Source organism: Solanum lycopersicum, chromosome 11 (genome assembly GCF_036512215.1).
Source record: "Solanum lycopersicum chromosome 11, SLM_r2.1".
NCBI classification, from domain to species: Eukaryota; Viridiplantae; Streptophyta; class Magnoliopsida; order Solanales; family Solanaceae; genus Solanum; species Solanum lycopersicum.
In genome coordinates this window covers 59,703,958-59,728,050 of record NC_090810.1, presented here as the reverse complement: position 1 = coordinate 59,728,050, position 24,093 = coordinate 59,703,958, and the positions used below count along the sequence as shown (strand labels likewise).

The following is a 24,093-nucleotide window of genomic DNA, read 5'->3' as shown; positions in this document are numbered from 1 at the left end:
TGTATTTTTGAAACATTATGTTATTCATATTGATTTTTGCTCCCATATTGATACTTTTCGATCTCGTCTTTGAAAAGTAAGTAGTATCGCGATAATTTAATTTTACGAATAAAATTTCATGATAATATTCTGAAGTCAATACATCTATTTTTCAATTACAAGAACTTGAAAACAGTATTTCCAAACATTATGGAATTTAATTTGCAGTTTAATTCCAAAATGCTAATATGGTAGACATAGCTTTTCAACGACACCAAGGAGGCCAATTCGATGAACAAAAATCATAATTATAACGATCCCAAGCTAGCAAAATTCCTTTTGAAAGAGCGTAACGATCAGGGACCCATAAAATTTCAAAAATATTTGCAAGCATTATACTTTTGGTCATGTCATTACAGCTGCATTAGCTAAATATGACATCTTTACTCTTAGCCAAAAAGAATAGTAGTAACAAATTTCATATCTAACATCTCTGTGTTATCCTCTTCTCCTTTTGAGTATCTTCGGAGTTTTACATTAAATCATTTATGAAATCAACTCCTTCATCGTTTGCCAATGTCAGCCTACTCCGATTCAATAAAATCCTAGACAAGAAAGAAAACTAGGAGAAAAGACGCCATCACCAGTAGAATGTCACTGTAAACAAGACTGTGGATCCATTCGTTCTAATTTTCTCAGTATTTGGCTTAGAAAAAGCACTCGCTCCCCTGAAACATAGCAAAAATGTACCTGTTACCTGTCATTGTCAACCACATTTCAGTGGGACACTTGGGGATTTGGACCGAAAAGGGATGAATGCAGTGGTTTTCAACTTTGTATGAAATGGTTTTAGATTGAAATGCAAAACTCAGAGGCATTTAGCATTTACCTGACAGTAAGTTATAACTCTTTATCCTCAACTGCTTCAGCTTTTGTTGCTGCTTTCTCTGCTTCTTCTAGTGCAAAAACTTTCAGCGATTCAATATCTCTTGGTCCTACAGCAACAGATGTAAAATACAGGATTTTCAGTCAAATGAAAGTTGTTTTTTAGCATGAATAGATGCTAAACAGCCATCTTAAAATGTTCAATTACAGACTTAGACAACAATATACTCAGCAAAGTCCCATAAGTGGGGCCTGGGGAAAGTGGGAAGATGGGGTGTAAGCAGACCATACCCCTACCTTTGTGGGGTAGAGATGTTGCTTATGATAGACACTCGGCTTAGGAAAATTGGTATTCAGAACAGTTTGAAAGAAATGCAAGAATAGAACGCTTGGTTGAGTAGAAAAACAAATCCAAATTATGTATCTTTGTAATTGAAACAAGAAAAAGGATATTTTAAATTGACTATGAGATAGTTAAGATAAATTTCAGAGAAAAACCTTCTACCTTGGTACTTGGCGACTTCTTCTCCATTGTAGAAGAGTTTGAATGTGGGGTATGAATGGATATCAACTTTGTTACAAACTGGCTTATCTGTACCACAATCAACTTGTCCCACCTCTATCTCATCCTCCCTTTCCATTGTTTTCCCCAAATCATCCCAAAGTGTTCCCAGGTTCTTGCTGAAAAAAAGGTTTCAGAATTAGCAAAACAGAAGCCCCTTGCGAGGAAAATACAGAAATGAACATATGAATGACTAAAATTCTGATGTATATGAAGAAATACCAGAGGTAAAACAGTTATCATCCTTTCCATTATTTTTTTTTTTTGAGGCAAGCCACATTCATGCACTACAAGTTGTTCAGAGAATCAAGGCACCTTCAGGAATTCAAATTTGGAAAATCAAGAAAAGCCTTCAGGGATCAAGTCGGATATAGACTCATATGTGGAGAACAAATGATGTCACCATGCCGTTTGAGTGTGGAGTGTGGAGGAATATTATGAAAGGGTGGCACGATTTTTATGGTAACATTTCTTTTAGAGTTGGAGATGGGAGGAGAGTAAATTTTTGGAGCCATAAGTGGTGTGGAGGACTTTTAGCTGTCTATTAGCAGATGATATATACATGGGTTCACGATGTATTCCCACTAGAAACCATTACGTTGGCATTGGACTTCTGTAAGAGGATGAGTTTCCATGTAGGCATAGAGTTTCATGCCAAAGGGACTTATTTGTCCAGCAAATCAGGGGAAATCTAGGGGGGAAGGACGTTTTGGGACTTGGGTTACAGGAGGGATTTCCAAGATTGGGAGATGAATGAGTTTCAAAGATTGCTTGCTTTAGTTCATAAGCATGGTGAGCCAGCTGGTAGACTTGAGGCTTTGAGTTGGGAGTTGGGGAATAACAAAGTTTTCTACCTAACCAATCGAAAACGATAATAACAAAAAAGTTTTCTCTGTGAAGGCCTCTTATGAAAAGGTTTTTATTAGGGAGGAGGATTGTTATCCATTGGAACTCGGTTTGGATCACTATGGTGGCAATGAAGGTGTTTCTTTCACATAGTCAGCTACTAGGAGGGGTGATTTTGAAGGTGGAAAACCTAAACCTTAGGAAACATAAAGTTGTTTGCATTAGTTGGTGTTACCTATACAAGGAGGAAGCAGGGGAGAATGAGGATCATCTTCTGCTACATTGTAGTCTAGACAAAAGAAAGTGTGCAATATGCTAATAATGGTAATTAGCATGTAATATAAAACGCGCTTTAGACTTTCCTGCATTTGACCAAGAGAATTCTTTATGTGTATTGCTAACAGAAGAATGTTTGGTGCTGCTTAGCACGGAGACGGTAACAATGGCTTTGAACCATGTTACAAGAATCCCTTTCAAAGATTTGTGCCCTAATTGGTTATCTTTTAGATCCTGATAATAGACTTATATAGCAATAAACACTAAGCTGCACTTGTCTTTTCAGAAGACAAACATTTCAGCCTAGTTTCCAAATGGTTATAACGGATTACTACCAATTCATGATTTTACTAGGAAGCAGATGCTGCTGACATTCGATAATTTAGTCATCCCTGTAGATCCCAGACAAACCCACCAGTTCATCTGAAGGAAAAGACGAAATACTAAAGCAGGCTAGTTTTAAAAGACTTACCAGTGCTTACACCATGGAACACAAAATTTGACAAACCATGCCGTGTCCTTCTCACTTATCTAAATGAAACACAAAACAACATGAGTATGGTATAGGAGACATTCAAAGAATTGCAAAAAAAAAGCAAACTCAATACTGCAAGTATTTTATTTGTTTCAATGTTGACCACTAATTGATGGTAAAACAAATCATAAAAAACATAAAGAGAACTTAAATATTTTACTTAACACGTAAACTGCTTATCTATTAAATTGGTCCCAATACTTGGGGGGTCATTAGGTTCAAAAACAAATTATGCAGAAGTAGGTAGTGCAGAGATTAGTATGTAGGGATGGTAATGCAAGGATATGGGTAATGTGGAGAATATTTTTAATGTATGTTTTGATTTGTTTCAAATATGCAATGTGTAATTTAAAGTATGTGTTTACTTTTAAAATAAGATAAGTTTATTTACTTCTAAACTACACAATGTGTAATTGAAGTAGTTCTGAATGTCTAGACAATCATGTTTGTTATAAAATCAGTCATCAGCCAAAATTTTTTTGGTATACTAGAGAAAACTTGAGAGCTTTTTTTTCTTTTTAGATGTTTCAATGCATGTATTCTTACTCCACGTTTTATCCGCATAAAACAAAATTCATAACTTATACATGTAATATTTATGGCAACATATAATAAAGCAACCAAATATGGTATAACTATTAAGAAATAAGCAACCAAATGGTGTACAATTTAAGGCCAAGTACATAAGCACCTCCTAAACCTGTTTGACACTTTCATTTTGACACCTGAACGGGGAGTAGTATCTACTGAACACTTGAACTCGAGCCAAAATGTGCCCATTAGACACAACTACACTTATTTTTAGTGTAAGTGGAACATCTTTTTTCTTTCAGTTTCCTCCTACTCTCTCGCCCACCACCATCAACCACATTCCTCTTCCATCCCGCCACCATTGCCACCACCATAACCAGAAGAAATCCCCGACTGAAATTTCCTTTCTTTACAAAATGTCTAATAATTCACTTTCTTCTTTGTTCTCAGCCAATTAAATGCTCTAGAAACCATCAAAAACCAAATCTAACCCCACCTGCAGACGTCAAATTCTTCCAAGAAAGCATCTCATGGTTATTCTCTAACTTGCTTGGACTCAGTGTGGGTGTCCGATACGGGTGTGGATCTATAGGTCAGATTCTCTATGACCTAAATTTAAGATTCGGGAATATGGATCCATGTGCGGATATGGATGCTGCAATTCGGCTAAAAATAGAGCTATAAACCTAAATTATGAGATATTATGTGAAAAACTCGAGAAGAAAATAATGATCAAGAGGAGAATCTTGGAAGGAGATACCAGGAAAGGGAGTGGCAATAGAAATTTATATATACAAGATATTTCATTTTATTCAATTTCACCTTAGGTTTTATTTTGATTACAAAAATCATTGAATCTGTCCAAAATTTCTCCCTTGAATTTGGTCAAAGTATCCAATACCGATTGACCAGATCGGGTATGAATCCCACACCCACGTCGTGCCGACACGGGTGTGGCACAGAAAGAGAAGAGTCCGAGCAACTTAGGTTATTCTAATATTCAAATCCTGAAATTGGTCCATCTAAATTTCCAAACCATTCTCCACCCCTTTTTCATTTCTAGCTTCATCCACCATTTTTGAATCCAGAGGCGGACCCACATGGTGTTCGCCGGGTGCTCGAGCACCCATTAACTTCGTTACGGAATATATATATCTATGTAGAAATTGATAGGTATTTGCATAAAATTAACATAGAACACCCAATGAATAGATGATTTAGTTGGCCCAATGGCTCCTGGATGGGTACTTAAGACTTTTTTCGTGTTGTTGTACCAAGGTTCGAATCTCATTGTTAACACATATTTTTTATATTTTCACTTTAGAGCACCCACAACCTTAAATTCCTAGATCCGCCACTGAATGAATCATCCTTTGAACTCACAAACTATGTGGTTTTGCTAACTAGAAGTTCTAAGACCCATCTGGGGTTCACTCACTAGCACAAAACAACTTTTTTAACAGCTCGGTTTCTCAATCTATAGCAGCTAGAGTTCAGCTTAATGATATCATTTGCGCTAAGAGGTGGTTGGTATCAGACAATGGGGGGGATTTGGCCGGCGATGGGTTTGGGAAAATGGCAGGTAAGAGACGACAGGGGATTGAGGATGGCTGATTTTTCTTCTTTTGTTTCCTTTGTTGACATGTCTTTCTAATTGGCCTAGTTTGCCATGCCACGTGCATGATATTCATGCACCACACATAATTTAGAATTATCGAATTTGCGTTCAAAAGTTACATTTTTCTACAACATAAAGTATTTGATAGATGCTAATTGTAATTCAAGTGTCAAAATGGAAGTACTAGACAAGTTGTGTGTGCGTGTGTATTTGGCCATAATTTAATGTTGGTTTTTATGCAGGTATTATAATGCTTATACATCATCAAAGAAGCCCTTAATGCTTATCCCCTACTTTAAAACAGTTGTGTCAAATATGCTCAAGTGCATACTAAATTACTCTTAGTATATTAGAGATTAACCACTATAGTATATTAGAGAACTCCTGGTGTTAGATAATCTTCAAGTACAGAGTATTGAAATTTCATCGACCAGACTGCAGACAAACCATTTACATTAAGTGAATACAGCTGACTCCAACTAGTTTGGAATTGAGGCATAGATGTTGTTTCAAGCTCCTAATCACATTACACAGTAAAATAAATCCGTGAAACAATTAGGAGCATTGTAAGGACACTTGCATCTCACGCTAATCCAACCCAAAATGACACGCATGACGCAACAGGTTCCAATATGGAGTTGCTCAAACTCTTTAAATATGTTGCTGCACACAGATCGTATCCGTAAAAAGATGTACTACTTCCGAACAAACATACACACACTCTTCGACATTTTTTTGAAGAGTTCGAGCAATATCGAATAAGGAAACACTCATTTCTTACTTTGACAAACAAAACTAAAGTCGAACAAACAATCAAATTAGCAGACACCCGGATCAAATTTAGACATGATCACTCAATTGCTAATGAAATACTCTATCATCTTTTCAAAATACAGCAAAATAACAACAATAATTACTTAAAAATAATTAAACAAAAATGTTGTTGCACCCGTATCATAACCATTAAAAATGTACTACTTTTGAACGATCCGACACACGCCAAATCAACACATACCTAGATCAAATTTACACATCATCACTCAATTACAAACAAAATATCATCTCAAATGACACAACAACAGCATAATAAGAGCAACAATTACACAAAAAGTCAAAACAACATACATGTTACAGATCGTATAAACCCTAGTAATCTTATACAAGGTAAAACTAATCTCTGATCTAAAAAACAACAAACTAAAATCTATACTGCTCAAGCTCTTCAAAAAAATCCACAAAGTGCGTATCGAATCCTCCAAAAGTAGTATATTTTTGCAGAATCCGATACGATTGTAACAGTACTTTTGAAGAGCCCGAGCAACACAGAAGCAATAAAAATAAGTTTTATTTACCTTATCGTTAAACGTATCGCCTGTGAGGGTAATAACTTCAGCTTCAGCGATGTATATCGAACTCAACAAAAAGATGCAACACAACGAGATACAGGAAAATGGCTTCATACAGCGTTTCATTGCAGCCCAGATTTTGATTTTTTTTTTTACTGAAAATTGCTATGAATTTGAAGGAGATTTGGATGCCTGAATCGAATTTTGAAGAAGATGGAGAAATTTTGAAAGGAAAAAAACGGAAAAGGGAGAAAAGATAAAGGGTGTTTGTGGATATTTTTTAAAAGTTTATGGACCATTTTGTAATATAATGTTTCTTTTGTGGGCCAACTTCTATTTGGAGGCGTTTCACTATGTTTCATTTGTTACTGGAAATATAATTGTTTTACGAATGAAAAAATTGAAATCGTGTTTGATCATAAAATTAATTTAGAGATGTTTTTTAATTTTTCGTAATAATAATTTTTGTTAGTTGTTTACGAAGTTTTTTAAAATTTTTATGAACAAACGTGTTTTCATTACAAAACGTCTTGAAAAATTAAAGTAAATAATATTTATCTAAAATTAAAAATAGTCGACATATAATATATATATATATATAAATGATCAATCTGACAAGTTATTTATACAAAAAAAACTTTTTTTAAGATACAAGATATGTAATTAATATAAGCTTTGAACATATTATATAGTTTAACAATATAATTTTTTGATATTATTGTGAGTTGTGACACTTTAAAGTTTATTAAAGAGGGTGATAAATCGTCGAATTTTGAACCATAGTCTAAATTATATTTGCAATGTATAAGAATTTACAAGTTTACTACTTTTAAATATGAGTCTAAAGTTGTAGAGATATTATATGAACTTCAAGAATTCATGAGAATAATTTTTTTCTCAAAAAACAACTTAACATTTAATTTATTTTTTTATATATTTTTATGGTAAATAAATTCAACGATTTTTTTACATGAAATAAACAACATACCATAAAATAAAAATTAATTTATATCATCTCCTTTGTGACATGAATTCACATGTAAGAATAATACTTTATAAACAACATAATTTCTCTTTATCCTCGTGAAAATTATTATCACCAACAGGACTAGCAAATTGTAGAAACTCCTTGTCTTGTTCAAAAATGGACATTTGTTGTTGATCCAAGTTAATAAACACCTCAATTCCTCTATTTTGATCTTGTGTATTCATCAAATAAATCATATTGTTAAATGGTGTACTTGCTATGCTTGCTCTTGTTGGTCTCCCCCATCCAAAATCCAAATCTTGAAATGGAATATTACATACGCTACTACATCGATACACATCGTGAGATGAACTCTCTCGACGATACGATAGCTCATATTCTGTTCCTGTATTTATCTTATTTGCGTATTCAATCATCTCTGATACCCATCTGTTTTCATTGAAATTGTCTCTGGTGGAAAGCTCGTGTTTGGACTTTCTTATATCAGCTACTAATTTTGGTAGCCTCAGGTCTTCTAGGTTATACGTTGGTGTCGAGAAGGTGGTGAGAATGTTTCCGATTGTTGATGTTGATTTTATCGAAGGTGGAATTGTTTTTCGTAAATCGGATACGAAGACCATTTGAGATGAAGAGTCATTGTTACCATTTGATGTGTTTGCACCAGCAATTGCTGCACATTTGTAAACAATTGCACTAACAACCTCAGTTGTAGTTGGGTTTTGCACTATTGATGATGGATCATCAACGATCAACGCTTTGAGAGCTCTTATATTTGATTCTGATAAAAAAAACCTCTTTTCAAATTCGATACTTTCTTCTCCATTTGGCTCAACCACAACGGGGAACTTTAGTGGACCATCGGGTAGAGATGGCATTAATGAATCCTGAACATAATACGATGGACATGATAATTGATCATTTGAATTTGATGGACATGATAATTGATCATTTGATTGTTCTCGAGTTAATGTAGCCCAATCCTTCAAAAAGGAAAAGGCGCTACGCGCATCACCCACCTTATGTGACATACACACACTTATTGCTATTCCACCACAATCAAAATGGCTAAGTTGAGCTACGCTCAACCGGCCACCATCATTTACATGAGGAACATTCTTCCAGGGTAACCCTGGAGGAAATGTTAAGTCTGGACGATGAACGATTTGATTCATTGGACAATTAACTTCAACTTCGAAAAACTCAGCACCAGTGCCATCACAATGAATAGTTGCATTATCTCTTAAACTTCCAGCCCATGGTTGATGATAAGTTAATACTTTTGAAAATGAAGTTTCTAGAAGTTTAGAGAGTTGTTTTGGGCCTTGTTCTAGTTGATGTTTTGGGTAAAATAATACAAGGGGCATATAAAAGTTACCCATACATTGATCAAGAAGTGAAAGTTTGTGAATTTTTTGAGTTGATGGAGTGGGAGAAAAAGGTTTCACAACTTTCTTGGAGATTGTTGATAGCAATCTTGAAAAACTAGACATTTTTTTTTTTAAATTTTTTTAAAATGCAAAATTAAAATGTTAAACACTAATGATTTGTTCTTTCTTAGTATTTTGTTACTATATATAGATAACATTAGGAAAACAGTATTTAAATTAAACAATTTTTTTTCTCACTTTGGAATGATTGGTCAAATATGGATTGCCATATACTATATAATATAATTCTTATTTTATTTATTTAGTCAAAGAGCACCATTTGGAACTGTTCTAGCAATGTCAAAGATCTCAATCTTTATCAAGATATAATATCGCCGCAATGTGATCGAGCTAAATTTATGGGAATCAAAATAAATATTGTCAAACTTCATTGAACATGTTTAAAAATAGGAAAAATTATGTATAGTGACAAATTATAAATCAAATTTAATGTTATTGATTTAATTGTGTTATGTAGTAAATTATTTGTCAGTCACACCTCTCTCTCTTAAACTCTCTCTTACCACTCTCTCTCTCGCTCGCTTTCTCTTACTTCTATACAAACACAAGTGTATAAATGTGTTTTTGTTTGTGTAAAGCGAGAAAAAATATATATATATATATATTCGTTTCCCTCTCTCCTCTCTCCCAGATCTATCTCGCCACTCTCTCAGATTTCGTTCGCCACCCTCGCCTCAATCACTTATACAAATAGAAACGAAATGTATAAATTGTGAATCTGTTTGTATAAAGCGAGACAAAATTTGTATATACACTTGCAAATACATATATCTTCGTCCTATATACGTATAATTATACAATACAAATATTTCCTGCCCAATTTTCTTTTGTCTTTCTCTCTTTCTCGTTATATACATACACAAATTATACAATTGATTTGTATACACCTATTTTCTTTTGTATATGTATAGCGAATTATACAATTAGTTTCTTTGTATATGTATAACTAATTATACATATTTATGTTTATTATGGAGACCAATAATGTAAATTTTGTTATAGCATACAAATATAAATTTTGTATTCGCTATATGTAAAAATTGCTCTTAAAAATATGAATCATATCCCAGCTCGTTCAACTCTTTATAACTTTTTATTTTTTAAAATTTTATTGTATACTTAGACAAAATCTAAGTAAATTGTTCTTTATTATAGCTTTACATGATATATTAATTTTTTTAATTTTTTTTTATATTTTCATATATTATTCTGTTTGAACGAATAATACTTTCATAAATTAATTTTATCATCAAGACATCGATTATTAATTATTTTTAAAAGAATAGAATAAATAAATGAGCAGGGCACACATTACATTGCAAACTCCTAAAACAATATCTTTTTTTTTTCCCATATTTCTTTTCTCAATTTTGCACTGTGATAATATTTTTTTTTTTAAAAAAAAAACCAAGAAAGTCAAACTTCTTTAATATGATGAAAATAAAATATTGAATAACTGATATCTAGTCTTAGTACATAATTACGTATCATGATTCATGCTATCTTTATGGTGTAACTTATTTTTTAAAATTATTTTTTCATATTAAATTGTATACAATTTGAACTGATCATTCGAAAAATAATTTCCTTTTAGTATTTAAAGAAACTTATATCATTGTGTTAATTTAATCGGTGCCAATATGTTATTCTTTTAGTTTCTAAATTATAATATTGAATTTAATTATTATTAAACTTTATATTTTATTAAAAATAAAATCCATATAATATTATAAAGAAATTATATATACACAATGTATCAAACTTACTATTATAATGGTGTCTCAATTATAGAGAACATATATAATGGGATAATAAATGAATAACTTTCTTTATATGATTTTTCATTATTATTTTACACTATTTTTTAAAAAAAATAATTTTTATTAATAAAAATAAATAAATGGTCAACTTTGGATTGCTATACTAGCTCTTGAAATTTCAAGGTGACCCTATTTCGGCAATCTCAAAAGTATTTATTTAGTTTGAATTTTATATATTTAATATTTATTATTTATTTGAAATTTAATTAATTTAAACGTTATCAAAACATTTCCTTCAAAATATATATATTATTCTTATAGCGATTTCACTTTCAAAAATAATATTTAACTTTTATTTAGAAAAAACGGCCGTCAAACTTTATTATTTCAAACCTTTACACTAAAGTAATTATTTTCTGCATGGCAATTTGGATTTTGACATGTAATAAATAATTATAATTATAATAAAGTGTTGAATACATATTTGATTATTCGAATAAATAGCTGACAATTTCTTGAAGTAAATGAAAACAACTACTACTATAATATATTTTTGTAAATACATCTTGTGATTTTGTGTCACTAGAGAAGTCCTAACTTAGGTCGAGAATTTATTTGAGTTATAAAAAGATAAAATGGATATAAATAAATTATATTTTTAGGATATAATTAAAATAGATTTAGTGTAATTTTTTTAACGACATACGATAATATGTTAACGTTTAAACTTGAACATAATATAAAAGTTTTTTTACATTTTATAAAATAAAAGTTTTTCTTCATAAAAAAAACTAAATAACTCATCATTCTTGTTTGCAAATTACACTTAAAAAGAGTCATTTAATAGTCGATTAAAATTATATAAGTATTGGTAATATTAGAATTTGTCATAATGAAATTTATGTATTATTTTATGCAAAATTTACTTATTATTTTCACACTTTATACCAAAGAATGTTAAATCCTATCCTTCCCAACCACCCCTATCTCGCCCCCCACTTCCACCCCCCGTTTCCCATTAGGGATGGCAAACGATGTGATTGTAGTGGCAGGGAAAGTTCATGTAAACTCGTAAGAATTTTAATCCGTCTCACTTCACATAACACAATTTGTTATTTTCACACCTTGCGTGAACCTGCCCTGTATTATTATTATTTGTCATATTTTTCAGTCTCTATTTTTTTTTCCTCAGAGTCTTTCAAGTTGAATTAAGAAAATGAAAAGACACGTGATTTTAGATTTTTTTTTAGTTAATCTAAATGATTTTCTTTTAAAAGAAAAAAAGACATGCTATCGAGTACAAAGAGAGGAGAAAAAAAATATTTTTTATTTATATAATAAGATAATTTAATTTAAACTTAGCGATTCTATAATCATTAACTGATTTCCATAAATTTTCTAATAAAGTTATTCAAACTCACACCGCTCCGTTGTCATTCCTATCTTCCATTGATTTTTATTAGATTTGGTTGTATAATTAAGAGGAGCAAGTTTGTCATGAGGTAGGTTGGATTGATAACAATTGAACTTAATCAATTTCTTTTGGCACAAACTTGTTATGTCTTGGTCCCATGCTTTAGTCCTTTTCCATTACATTAATAACCCAACAACAAATATAGAATAGAGCACATGGTTGCAAAACTTATATACTAACTCTGTTCAATTTAAGTTTTCGGTTTATTTGAGCACAAATTTTAAAAAACAAGAAGAGATTTATGAAATTTATGATTAATTTAAAATTGCATGATTTTTCAAATTTTGTAGTGACTCATGAGGTAGAATATAGGAATTGAAAAACTTACAAAAAAAAAAATGAAAAGTAAGTTTTAAATGTCTTACTTAATAATATTCTAGTGAGTTAAAATATTAAACGTTTGTAGCTTTTGCTAACACATTATTACTATAGCAATTATATGCACCTATTATTATCTCCCAAAACAAGATCTGCCACTAAACATTGAGCTTCGTTACACGATAAAGACATCTTAGTACACAAAATATTCCACGTTAGTATGGTTTGAGAAAAGGTGCACCTCAAGTACTTAATAAAAATATTAGTATATGCTTTTTCACGACTCGAATATATTACCTATAAGTCACATGCCAACATATTCATGATATGATAGTCCCTTTTAAAAATAAAATGAGTTAGCGTAGAAATTTAGTAAGTAGAAAATGTAAGGAAAAAAGTGCGATTATTAGAATGTAAATTATCATTTAAACAAGTGATCCAATTATATTAAATTCAAAATTCCTCAATAATAATATTTTCAAGAATGATAATTTTTTTTCTTTTTTTTTTTTTAAAAGAAAAGAACTTTTCAAAAATATTAATCAAACATATTTACGATGATACGTCCTCCTTAATATTTTAATAAGTCGCGTAGAAATCTATCATTTTAAGCTCTTTTATTTTTGAGTTTCCCATCTAGAACCTCCCCACACCCCACCCCACCCCACACCCTTCCTCTCTTGCTTCAATTATTGCATTGAGAAAGTAATAAGTTTGCTTCAATTTATCATCTCCCCCCTCACCCTATGAATGCCAGTTGTAGATTGTACCATACATATTGATTGTGTAGTTAAGAGGGTAGGCTTCTTGGTCCAAAAAAAAAAAGGTAGCTTTCTGTGACAACTTGTATTGTCTTGGTTCTATGCTTTAGTCATTTTCCACTACATTACAATAACCTAACTATCAATATATTTCCTCCGTTTTAAAAAAACGATCTTATTTTTTTTTAGTCTGTTTCAAAAAGAACGATTCCTTTCTTTTTTTGGCAACATTTTAACTTAAACTTTCCACGTGGCATGTTTAAGACCACAAAATTAAAAGACATCTTGATACATTTGATATAACTTTAATTTACAACCACAAGATTAAAAAGTATTTCTTCTTTTCTTAAACTTTGTTTTAAGTTAAACTAGGTCATCTTTTTTAAAACGTAGGGAATATAGAATAGAGCATATGCATGCAGACTAGATGTACTAACTTTGCTCAATTTAGGTATTATAGTTTCTTTGAGCACAAAGTTTAAAAAATGAAAACATACTTTTGAAATTTATGATTAAATTAAAAATGTGTGTAATTTTTCAAATTTTATAGTCTTAAACTTACAAGTAGAATATAGGAATTGAAAAAATTATTTAATAAAAAAGAAATATCTTATTAAGACATAAAAAAATAAATAATAAGACACTTAAATCGAGAGTAAGTATTATATATAAGTTCTAACATAAATGTTGTTGAATTTTTATTTAATAATCCTACTGAGACATATCAGTGATCATTCTTGTTTAAAAATTACTATTTGCATTCAACAGGTGAAGAAATGTTGTTAGTAATTGAAGATTGCAAAATTTTTCTTGTCAAAAAAAATCATTTTGTGTTCATTCTTGTTTTTCTTTTCAGATTTGAGAAATGGAGGTTGGCTTAGCAGTTGGTGTGCATTTATCTCTTCAGCTCTGAATGTTCTCTTTGATAGGCTTGCTCCTGAGGGTGATCTTATCAAAATGTTTCGGACGCGTAAGAATGGTGTTGAGCTCTTAGAGAAGCTGAAATCGACTTTGCTTGGACTTCAAGCTGTGCTAAGTGATGCAGAGAATAAGCAGGCATCAAATCAATTTGTGAGAGAATGGCTTAATGGGCTTCGAGTCGCTGTGGACTCTGCTGAAAACATGATTGAACAAGTCAATTATGAAGCTTTGAAGCTTAAGGTGGAAGGTAAGCATCAAAATCTTGCAGAAAAAATATTGAAACATTGTAGATTTTGCAACGTGTGCTTGGGTGATCATTCTTTTCTTAACATAAACGAAAAGTTGGAAAAGACTATTGAAACATTGGTGAATTTGCAAAATCAAATTAGTGACCTTGGCTTACAGAAACATTTTGGTTCGACTAAGCAAGAAACTAGAACACCTTCAACTTCATTGGTTGATGAATCTGATATCTTTGGTAGGCAGAAGGAAATAAAGGATTTGATTGACCTTTTATTGTCTGAAGATACAAGTGGACGAAATCTGACTGTAGTTCCCATTGTTGGAATGGGAGGTGCGGGTAAGACAACACTAGCTAAAGCGGTTTACAATGATGACAAGGTGAAGGACCATTTTCCTTTGACAGCTTGGTATTGTATTTCTGAGGCATATGATGCTTTGAGAATAACGAAAGGAATACTTCAAGAAATTGGCTCATTTGACTCAAAGGATGACGGCAATTTTAATCAGCTACAGGTCAAATTGAAGGCAAACCTAAAGGGAAAGAAGTTCCTTGTTGTCCTTGATGATGTGTGGAATGATACCTATAGTGAGTGGGATAACCTGAGAAATGTTTTTGTACAAGGAGATATGGGAAGTAAGATCATTGTAACAACACGTAAGGAGAGTGTTGCTCAGATGATGTGTGCTGATCATTGCGCAATCACCGTGGGGAATCTGTCTAGTGAAGACTCTTGGTCTTTATTCAAACGACATTCACTAGAAAATAGCGATCATCCGGAACTTGAAGAGGTTGGGAAAAAACTTGCAAACAAGTGCAAAGGGTTGCCTTTAGCTCTAAAGGCACTTGCTGGTGTTTTACGCGGCAAATCAGAGGTGGATGAGTGGAGAAACATTTTAAGGAGTGAAATATGGGATCAGCAAAGTTGTTGGAATGGTATATTACCAGCGTTGATGTTGAGCTACAATGATCTTCCTCCACATTTGAAGCGATGTTTTGCTTTTTGTGCGATATATCCCAAAGATCATGAATTCTTCAAAGACCAAGTTATTTACCTGTGGATTGCTAATGGTCTTGTAAAGCAGTTTTGTTTAGGTAATAAATACTTTGACGAGTTGAGATCAAGATCGTTGCTTGAAAGGGTCCCAGAATCAGAATGGAAATCGGAGGGATTCGTAATGCACGACCTTATCAATGATTTGGCCCAAACTGCATCTTCAAAACATTGTATTAGGTTGGAAGAGAATGAAGGATCTGCTGATATGTTGGAACAAAGTCGGCACATGTCCTATTCCAGAGGAGAAGATGGCCACTTTGAGAAATTGAAACAACTCTCTGAATCAGAGCAGCTGAGGACATTGCTTTCAACCAATGACTATTACTCTCTAAATCATATAAGCAAGAGGGTGTTGCATAACATACTGCCAAGACTGACATCCTTAAGGGCATTGTCATTGTCATGTTACTATATTAAGGAGTTGCCAAATGACTTGTTTATCAAATTAAAGATCCTCAGATTTTTGGACCTTTCTCGGACAATGATTGAAAAGTTGCCAGATTCCATTTGTGTATTGTATAACTTGGAGACACTTCTCTTGTCATCTTGTCAATATCTTGAGGAGCTACCACTGCAGATGGAGAAGTTGATCAACTTGCTTCATCTTGACTTAAGCAACACTTATCGCTTGAAGATGCCACTACATCTGAGCAAGTTGAAAAGTCTCCAAATGCTAGTGGGAGCCAAGTTTCTTGTAGGTGGTAGCGGTGGTTTGAGAATGGAAGATTTGGGTGAAGTACAGAACTTGTATGGATCTCTATCAGTTTTAGAGTTGCAAAATGTAGTTGATAGAAGGGAAGCTGTGAAGGCAAATATGAAGGAAAAGGAGCATGTTGAGGAGTTGTATTTGCAGTGGAGTGACGGTAGTTCTGCTTACGATTCTCAAACTGAAAGAGAGATACTTGATGAGCTATACCCATACACAAATATAAAACGATTAGAAATCACAGGATATAGAGGGGCAAAATTTTCAAATTGGCTTGCTGATCCTTTGTTTCTTAAGCTTGTGAAATTGTCTCTTAGCGAGTGCAAGGACTGTTATTCCCTGCCAGCACTAGGACAGCTTCCTTGTTTAAAATTCCTTTACATTAGAGGGATGCATGGAATAAGAGAGGTGACAGAAGAATTCTATGGCAGTTTCCTGTACTCCAAAAAGCCTTTTAACTCTCTTGAGAAGCTTGAATTTGAAGATATGGCGGAGTGGAAGCAATGGCACGTAGTAGGAATTGGGGAGTTCCCTAAACTTGAGAAGCTTTCAATTATAATGTGTCCGAAGTTGATGGGGAATTTGCCTGAAAATCTTTCTTCTCTGACAAAATTGAGTATTTCAGACACATCTCTTTTTGATGAAGCTCAACGGCTTAGATCCCAATTTGAGGGAATGAAGAAGATTGAGGTATTATTTATTAATAATTGCAACTCTGTTACCTCCTTCCCTTTTAGCATACTTCCCAGTTCCTTGATGAGAATATCCATACGTAATTGTGAGAAACTGAAATTGGAGGAGGCAGTTGGTTATAGTCACATGTTTCTCGAGAAATTGCAACTGCAAGAATGTGATTGTATAGATGATATATCACCTGAGTTTCTCCCAACAGCACGTAAATTGAGTGTAGAGCGTTGCCACAACCTTACTAGGTTTTTGATTCCTACTGCCACTGAAAGTCTCACTATTCAGAATTGTGAGAATGTTGAAATACTTTCGGTGGCAGTTGACTCTGCGATGACATATTTGGAGATTCGAAATTGTGAGAAGCTGCAAGAAATACATCTCTTCAATTTACAAGTCCTTAAGATGAGTAATTGCAAGAAAGTAGTGAACGGTCGAAAGGAGTGGTGTTTACAGAGACTCACTGAGTTAGAGATCATGCATGATGGCAGTGATGAAGAGATCCAACATTGGCAGTTGCCTTCCTCTATCACAAGACTTACCATAAAGAATCTGAAAACATTAAGCAGCCAAGTTCTGAAAAGCCTCACCTCTCTTCAATATCTACATGTTGAGGGTAATATACCGTCACTGGTGGAACAAGGTGGGCTTCCCTCCTCTCTTTCAGAGCTACATTTATCTGACCATGATGAGCTCCATTCACTACATCTTCCCCACCTCACTTCACTTATACATCTACACATCTCGGATTGCCCTAATCTCCAATCACTCTCCGAATCCGCACTGCCCTCCTCCCTCTCCAAGCTGACTATCTTCCATTGCTGTAAGCTCCAATCACTTTCCAAATCAGCACTGCCCTCCTCCCTCTCTCAGCTGACCATCTCTTATTGTGATAATCTCCAATCACTCTCCGAATCAGCACTGCCCTCCTCCCTCTCTCAGCTGACCATCATCGGTTGCCGTAATCTCCAATCACTCTCCGAATCAGCACTGCCCTCCTCCCTCTCTCACCTGACCATCATCGATTGCCGTAATCTCCAATCACTCTCCGAATCAGCACTGCCCTCCTCCCTCTCTCAGCTGAAATTCTTTGACTGCCCTAATCTCCAATCCCTTCCAGTAAAAGAGATGCCCTCTTCCCTCTCTACACTACATATTAGCAGATGCCCATTGCTCAAACCACTACTGGAATTTGACAAAGGGAAATACTGGCAAAATATTGCTCGAATTCCCATCTTATACATCGACGAAGAATGCCTGTGATAATTACGATGAATGGCTCTCCAACTGATGTAAGTTATTCTTTTCCCTCAGAAGCTTGTCATTTTTTTTTCACTTATCTTTTTTCCTAATTTTTTTTATATCTTGTCGAGCAGTGTGGAATGTCTTTTGCTCAATCCACACCGAAAACTGCTCATACATCCAAGAATAAATGTTGATTGGGAGAATCTGTAATGATTATCACGAGTGATGCTCCGATAGATGTAAGTTAATCTATTTCCTCTTTTAAGAACTTGCATGTTGAGCCCGATAAATAATCTTCACTTCAAGATAAATTTAATTTTAGATACCAAAAAAAAAGAAAAAGTTGATAAAATCTTTATATTTATGTGGGAACGCTGTAAAACGAAATCTAGTATATATAGGAATTAAAATATCTTGCTGCACAAAATCTTGTTCTTTCCGTTTTCAGTGAGTTTAGAGGTATGCACATATCGACTATTGAATTCAAAGCTTTAATAGAATTCAAAGGTGTACAATACACAAAGTTTAGAGGTATGCATATATCGATTATTGGATATCAACTATGCAAATTTTTTTCTCTCAGGATTCTGGTAACATTACATGTAAGCTATTACCGCTCTAGTTCAGTTTGTAAAAGCAAAGTTCTGCTGCAATGATAAAAAAAGGTACATGAGAAAAAAGTTGCTTAATGTAACAAATAAGAGACATATTGTACATTATGGTAATAGATTATAAGTAAACATATTACTTTTTCATTATTAGGATATTGACAAGGCTCAACGATTATTTAGGAAGTGAAAATTTTCGAAGGTCTCAAGTGGTATGTATTCTTAAGTTGGATTGTACACCAGGACTATGGATGTTATAGCTTGTATTGTTGACTTTGCGTCCTAGTATCACACAACTTTAAATGTGTCACTTGGTTTTAAGGTCGCTTCTTTATATACCCGCAACTAATCAACATCTCTCTTGTGTTCTGTCGATGTGGTAATTGCCTAGGATGCTATAATGATGTTCGTTTCACTTTGGATACCTAGACAGAATGCAAAACACGACACAATTATTGGAAATTTCTGTATTGAGAAATCGGAATTTCTGGACGCGAATGATTAGAGAAAACAGTAAATGCAATGTAAAATGTATAAGATACAGGGGAGACTTTGAGGAGTGAAATTTGTTTGTGTAATTTTTTATTGTTGTTATTACTACTGATTAAGTGATGTATGTGTATTTCAGTTCATTCTAGTTCTTCTCATACCTGGGTGGAGCTACAGAGGAAGCTATGGGTTCGACAGAGATTGGTAACCATACAAAACAAGATAAACATTGTAATGAATGGTTACGATTACAATTTTCACTTAACCTCTTCTTTGTCAGGATTTTTGATAACAATACGTAAGGTGTTACAGCTCTTAGCTCAGTTAGTAAAAGGAAAATTTTGCTGCGATTCTCTGTTGAATAGACAGCAACTTCAATGTGGTCGTGACAGAAAAGTGTAAGTGATTAAGATAGGTTTGCAATTTTGTTATTGTGGACTGTAAACATTATGCTTATGGTTTGAACTGTTTATGATAAGCACGGATAACAATAAGAGGTTTTAGAGAGTAAGTAAACTTCCATTATCAGGATTTTTCGAGAAATACAACATACAACTGTTGTTTCAGTTTGATTGCTCGTTTATTTACAAATGTAACCGTAGTTTTTTCCAAAATGATACCAAAAGCTTGACTCCTTTTGTGGTAATTTCTTCTGTTGTTTTGCAGATATGAAGTCTCTGTGGGATTGGTAACATATCATTTTAAGTGTATGACAATGTGGCTCGGCAGGATTCGTTTGACATCCAAGACAGTGAAGAGCTTAATAGAATGAAGGAAGAAAATGTTTATCTACAAGAAAAGCTGAATGATGCAGGTATACATTCTTAATTGATATTACAAACACTACAAATTTGTAAAATATGAAAAAAAAAACGTGTGAGCCATATATGAATTTTAAACTTCTTCACTTGCAGTAATCACTTTTTTAGTGAAATAAAACCATAGTATTTCATTACTTGTCCAGAGGAATCATTCATGTACAAGTATATATATAGAGATGTGTGTGCTTTGGTTTGTAATTGCAATATGTGGATTGACCAGGAGTTTCAAAAATTCATTTTAATTGCATTCAGAAAGGAGGTTGTGATTTCCAAGTCGTACAACTGTCCACTGTGCCTTCCTTGACTTGCTGCAAATGGGATATCTAGCTCTAATGTACCCAAAGATCGGAAGAGGACATGACCATGGTTGTCTACGCTTCAACTCAGTTTCCCCAGTATTGTTGGTATGTAGCAAGAGTTAATGAGAAATGAAAAGAAGAGCAACTTGGAAAGTTAGGAACTTGAAGAGTTGGGAAAACTTGAAAAGTCCACGACATTTGTCCTTCATCGGTGGTGTAAAGAAAAATATAAGAGTTTAATTGTTAAAAGGGTTTGAAAGAGTGACGCTCCTCACGTCGTTGTCGTTGCTAGCTTTGAATTCTTTCCATTTTATTTGAATTTCCACCCATTGAGTGATTGTTCTGAAAGGTTCAACCAGTTCCTCTTGCCTATTTGATACTTCACCCACGTAGCATATTTGGGTTGTAAGTTGTTGAAATTGAAGTTTTGAAAGCTTTGTCAAATTCGGGATTTTTTTTCCAGAACGGGTAAAATTATGTCTAGTCTGCTTTCACACAATTAAACTAATTAATTCGATGTGATACTTGTCACTTCCCACCGGCAGACAACAACAGGTAAGGATGGAAATACTTTTTTTAAAAAATCTTTCCGGGGATTTAACCCACTTTATTAACTACTAGGGTACGTAGAAGAGGTCAAATTAACTGGGATTCATTTCCTAGTTAGTAATACGTAAGATGCCTTTCTGAACTTGTTGTAGGAATATAATCATCTCCGTCGTTATGAAAACTGATATTCGTATGCAAGTTGTCAATTAGCAATTACAGAAACTTACCACTATCTTGTAGGGAGATTGTTTTTGATGGACTTTTTAACTTAAATAAACATAGAAAAAATAATACTACTCAAAGAGAAAAAGGAAAATTGAACAGATTCCACTTCTTCACAATTAGGCCCCATTAAGCACTACAATGAACTGTCGAAAAATGAATTTCATAAAGAAAAAGTTACGAACAGAGATAAAGCAAAAGATAGCTACCTTCCTCTATTATTGCCTCAATTAAGGATGTGTATTACGTGTGGTTTTAAACTTGTCGTCGAGTAAAATGTAGGAATTGAAAACTTGCTATAATATAAAAAGAGATACTTCTTTTTGAGATAAATCAAAAAGAAAAGTAAGACTCCAAGAGGTTTGATGTGGATAATCTAACCTAATAAAAATATTAGTGTACTCTGCTTTCACAACTCAAATATTATTTTCTCTAATACTTTGTACTAATTAAACATAGAAAAAATAATAATCGAGAGAAAAGGAAAATTAAACGGATTCCAGTTCTTCACAATTTGGCCCCAATAAGCACTAAAATGAGCTGTTGAAAAAAAAGCAGTAGTGCGCAAAGCAAAAGTAAAGAATAGACATAAAGCTAAAAATTATACTTTTCTTAATTGTCTCAATTATTTTGGAATCTTTGTTTTTTGGGAGTAAAGAAAAGAGAATTGTTATGCTTCGTTCAGTGATTATTCTTGTTTGCAAATTACTGTTAGCATTCAACAGGTGATCGATCATTCTTGTTTGCGAATTACTTTTAGCATTCAACAGGTACATAAAGAAAGAAGTTGTTAGTAATTAATGATAAGAAAATATTTATCTTAAAAAATCATCTCGTTTTGAATTTGCAGATTTCAGAAATGGAGGTTGTCGTAGCAATTGGTGATGCTTTTCTCTCTTCAGCTTTCGATGTTCTCATTGATAGGCTTGCTCCTGAGGGTGATCTCAAAATGTTTCGGAAGCATAAGAATGATGTTGAGCTCTTAAAGAAGCTGAAATTGACTTTGCTTGGTCTTCAAGCTGTGCTAACTGATGCAGAGAATAAGCAGGCATCAAATCAATTTGTGAGAGAGTGGCTTAATGAGCTTCGACATGCTGTAGACTCTGCTGAAAACTTGATTGAACAAGTCTGTTGTGCGGAATTTGAGATAATACGAGAAAATATAAACGCAAAAACAAGACAACAGATTTACGTGGTTCACCAATAAATTGGCTACGTCCACGGGAAGAGAGGGAGCAGTTTTATTATGGAGAGGCAAAAACAGAATTACAGAATAGGGTTTCCCATAGCGTCTATATATAGTGCTAAGCTACGCCCTAACAGGCTTGGGCCCAACATACAGAATCAACAGAAAATTAAGGGTGGTCCGATTCAAGGCATTCAACAAAGTCAATTATGAAGCTTTGAAGCTTAAGGTGGAAGGTAAGCATCAAAATCTTGCAGAAAAAATATTGAAACATTGTAGATTTTGCAACGTGTGCTTGGGTGATCATTCTTTTCTTAACATAAACGAAAAGTTGGAAAAGACTATTGAAACATTGGTGAATTTGCAAAATCAAATTAGTGACCTTGGCTTACAGAAACATTTTGGTTCGACTAAGCAAGAAACTAGAACACCGTCAACTTCATTGGTTGATGAATCTGATATCTTTGGTAGGCAGAAGGAAATAAAGGATTTGATTGACCTTTTATTGTCTGAAGATACAAGTGGACGAAACCTGACTGTAGTTCCCATTGTTGGAATGGGAGGTGCGGGTAAGACAACACTAGCTAAAGCGGTTTACAATGATGACAAGGTGAAGGACCATTTTCCTTTGACAGCTTGGTATTGTGTTTCTGAGGCATATGATGCTTTGAGAATAACGAAAGGAATACTTCAAGAAATTGGCTCATTTGACTCAAAGGATGACGGCAATTTTAATCAGCTACAGGTCAAATTGAAGGCAAACCTAAAGGGAAAGATTCCTTGTTGTCCTTGATGATGTGTGGAATGATACCTATAGTGAGTGGGATAACCTGAGAAATGTTTTTGTACAAGGAGATATGGGAAGTAAGATCATTGTAACAACACGTAAGGAGAGTGTTGCTCAGATGATGTGTGCTGATCATTGCGCAATCACCGTGGGGAATCTGTCTAGTGAAGACTCTTGGTCTTTATTCAAACGACATTCACTAGAAAATAGCGATCATCCGGCAAACAAGTGCAAAGGGTTGCCTTTAGCTCTAAAGGCACTTGCTGGTGTTTTACGCGGCAAATCAGAGGTGGATGAGTGGAGAAACATTTTAAGGAGTGAAATATGGGATCAACAAAGTTGTTGGAATGGTATATTACCATCGTTGATACTGAAAATCTTTGTTCTCTGACTGAATTGAAAATTTCAGGATGTCCTCAAGTCAATTTGGATAGATCCCAACTTGAGGGAATGAAGCAGATTGTTGAATTATCTATACGTGACTGTAACTCTGTTACCTTTTAGCATACTTCCCAGTTGCTTGAAGAGAATATACATACGATGAGATCTTTGTATATTTTGAATTGTGAGAAGCTCAAGTGTATATAACGGAATTTAAAACGGGTCACTCGCGCGAGGGGTCCCTCTTTCCAATCCTTTTAACAATTAATAGGAGTGTTTATTTATTTAAACTCTCCTATTTTCCTTTCCATTACCGATGAGGGACTATTGTCTTTTTCAATAAAGCATTAGAGGACTTCTCAAGTTCCCAACCTTTCAAATTCCTCTCCTTCCCTCTATTTTCGATCAATTCTTGCTACATACCCAACAAGTATTACCCATTATATTGTATTGTATAGTTCGTTTAAATACAAATACAATATCTTTTTATTGTTGCATAAATTTTTTATTCTATCATATCGTTTAAATACATCGTTAGATAACGACGAAAAGACTCATTTTATGTAATGA

The 24,093-nt window shown here is 33.7% G+C and overlaps 3 protein-coding genes across 4 annotated transcripts; 1 reads left to right on the top strand and 2 right to left on the bottom strand.

The window, feature by feature from the left end:
- Positions 1-316: 316 nt before the first annotated feature.
- LOC101265199 (protein disulfide-isomerase 5-1) lies at positions 317-6,853 on the bottom strand. 2 transcript variants are annotated; one of them, XM_004251108.5, is made up of 5 exons: positions 6,585-6,853; positions 3,021-3,079; positions 1,370-1,545; positions 869-974; positions 317-736 (listed from the first exon to the last, which is right to left on the bottom strand). In XM_004251108.5, the coding sequence occupies exons 1-4, from the start codon at positions 6,702-6,704 to the stop codon at positions 880-882; spliced, it is 450 nt and encodes a 149-aa protein (XP_004251156.2). In that variant the 5' UTR covers positions 6,705-6,853; the 3' UTR covers positions 317-736; positions 869-879. The 2 variants fall into 2 exon arrangements, with proteins under 2 accessions (XP_004251156.2, XP_010313430.2); XM_010315128.4 differs by having other exon boundaries at positions 317-707.
- Positions 6,854-7,631: 778 nt separating this feature from the next.
- Positions 7,632-9,056, bottom strand: LOC101250572 (acyltransferase Pun1-like). Its single transcript, XM_004251356.5, has one exon. It carries the CDS (start codon positions 9,054-9,056, stop codon positions 7,632-7,634), a length of 1,425 nt encoding a protein of 474 aa, XP_004251404.1.
- A 5,121-nt stretch (positions 9,057-14,177) lies between these two features.
- Positions 14,178-20,863, top strand: TYNBS1 (NB-LRR disease resistance protein). Its single transcript, XM_069290722.1, is given in 7 exon segments — positions 14,178-14,214; positions 14,217-18,228; positions 18,313-18,420; positions 19,418-19,482; positions 19,559-19,676; positions 19,945-20,092; positions 20,320-20,863. Coding segments are annotated over 2 exon segments (4,005 nt in total). The 5' UTR covers positions 14,178-14,192; the 3' UTR covers positions 18,200-18,228; positions 18,313-18,420; positions 19,418-19,482; positions 19,559-19,676; positions 19,945-20,092; positions 20,320-20,863.
- Positions 20,864-24,093: the final 3,230 nt, after the last annotated feature.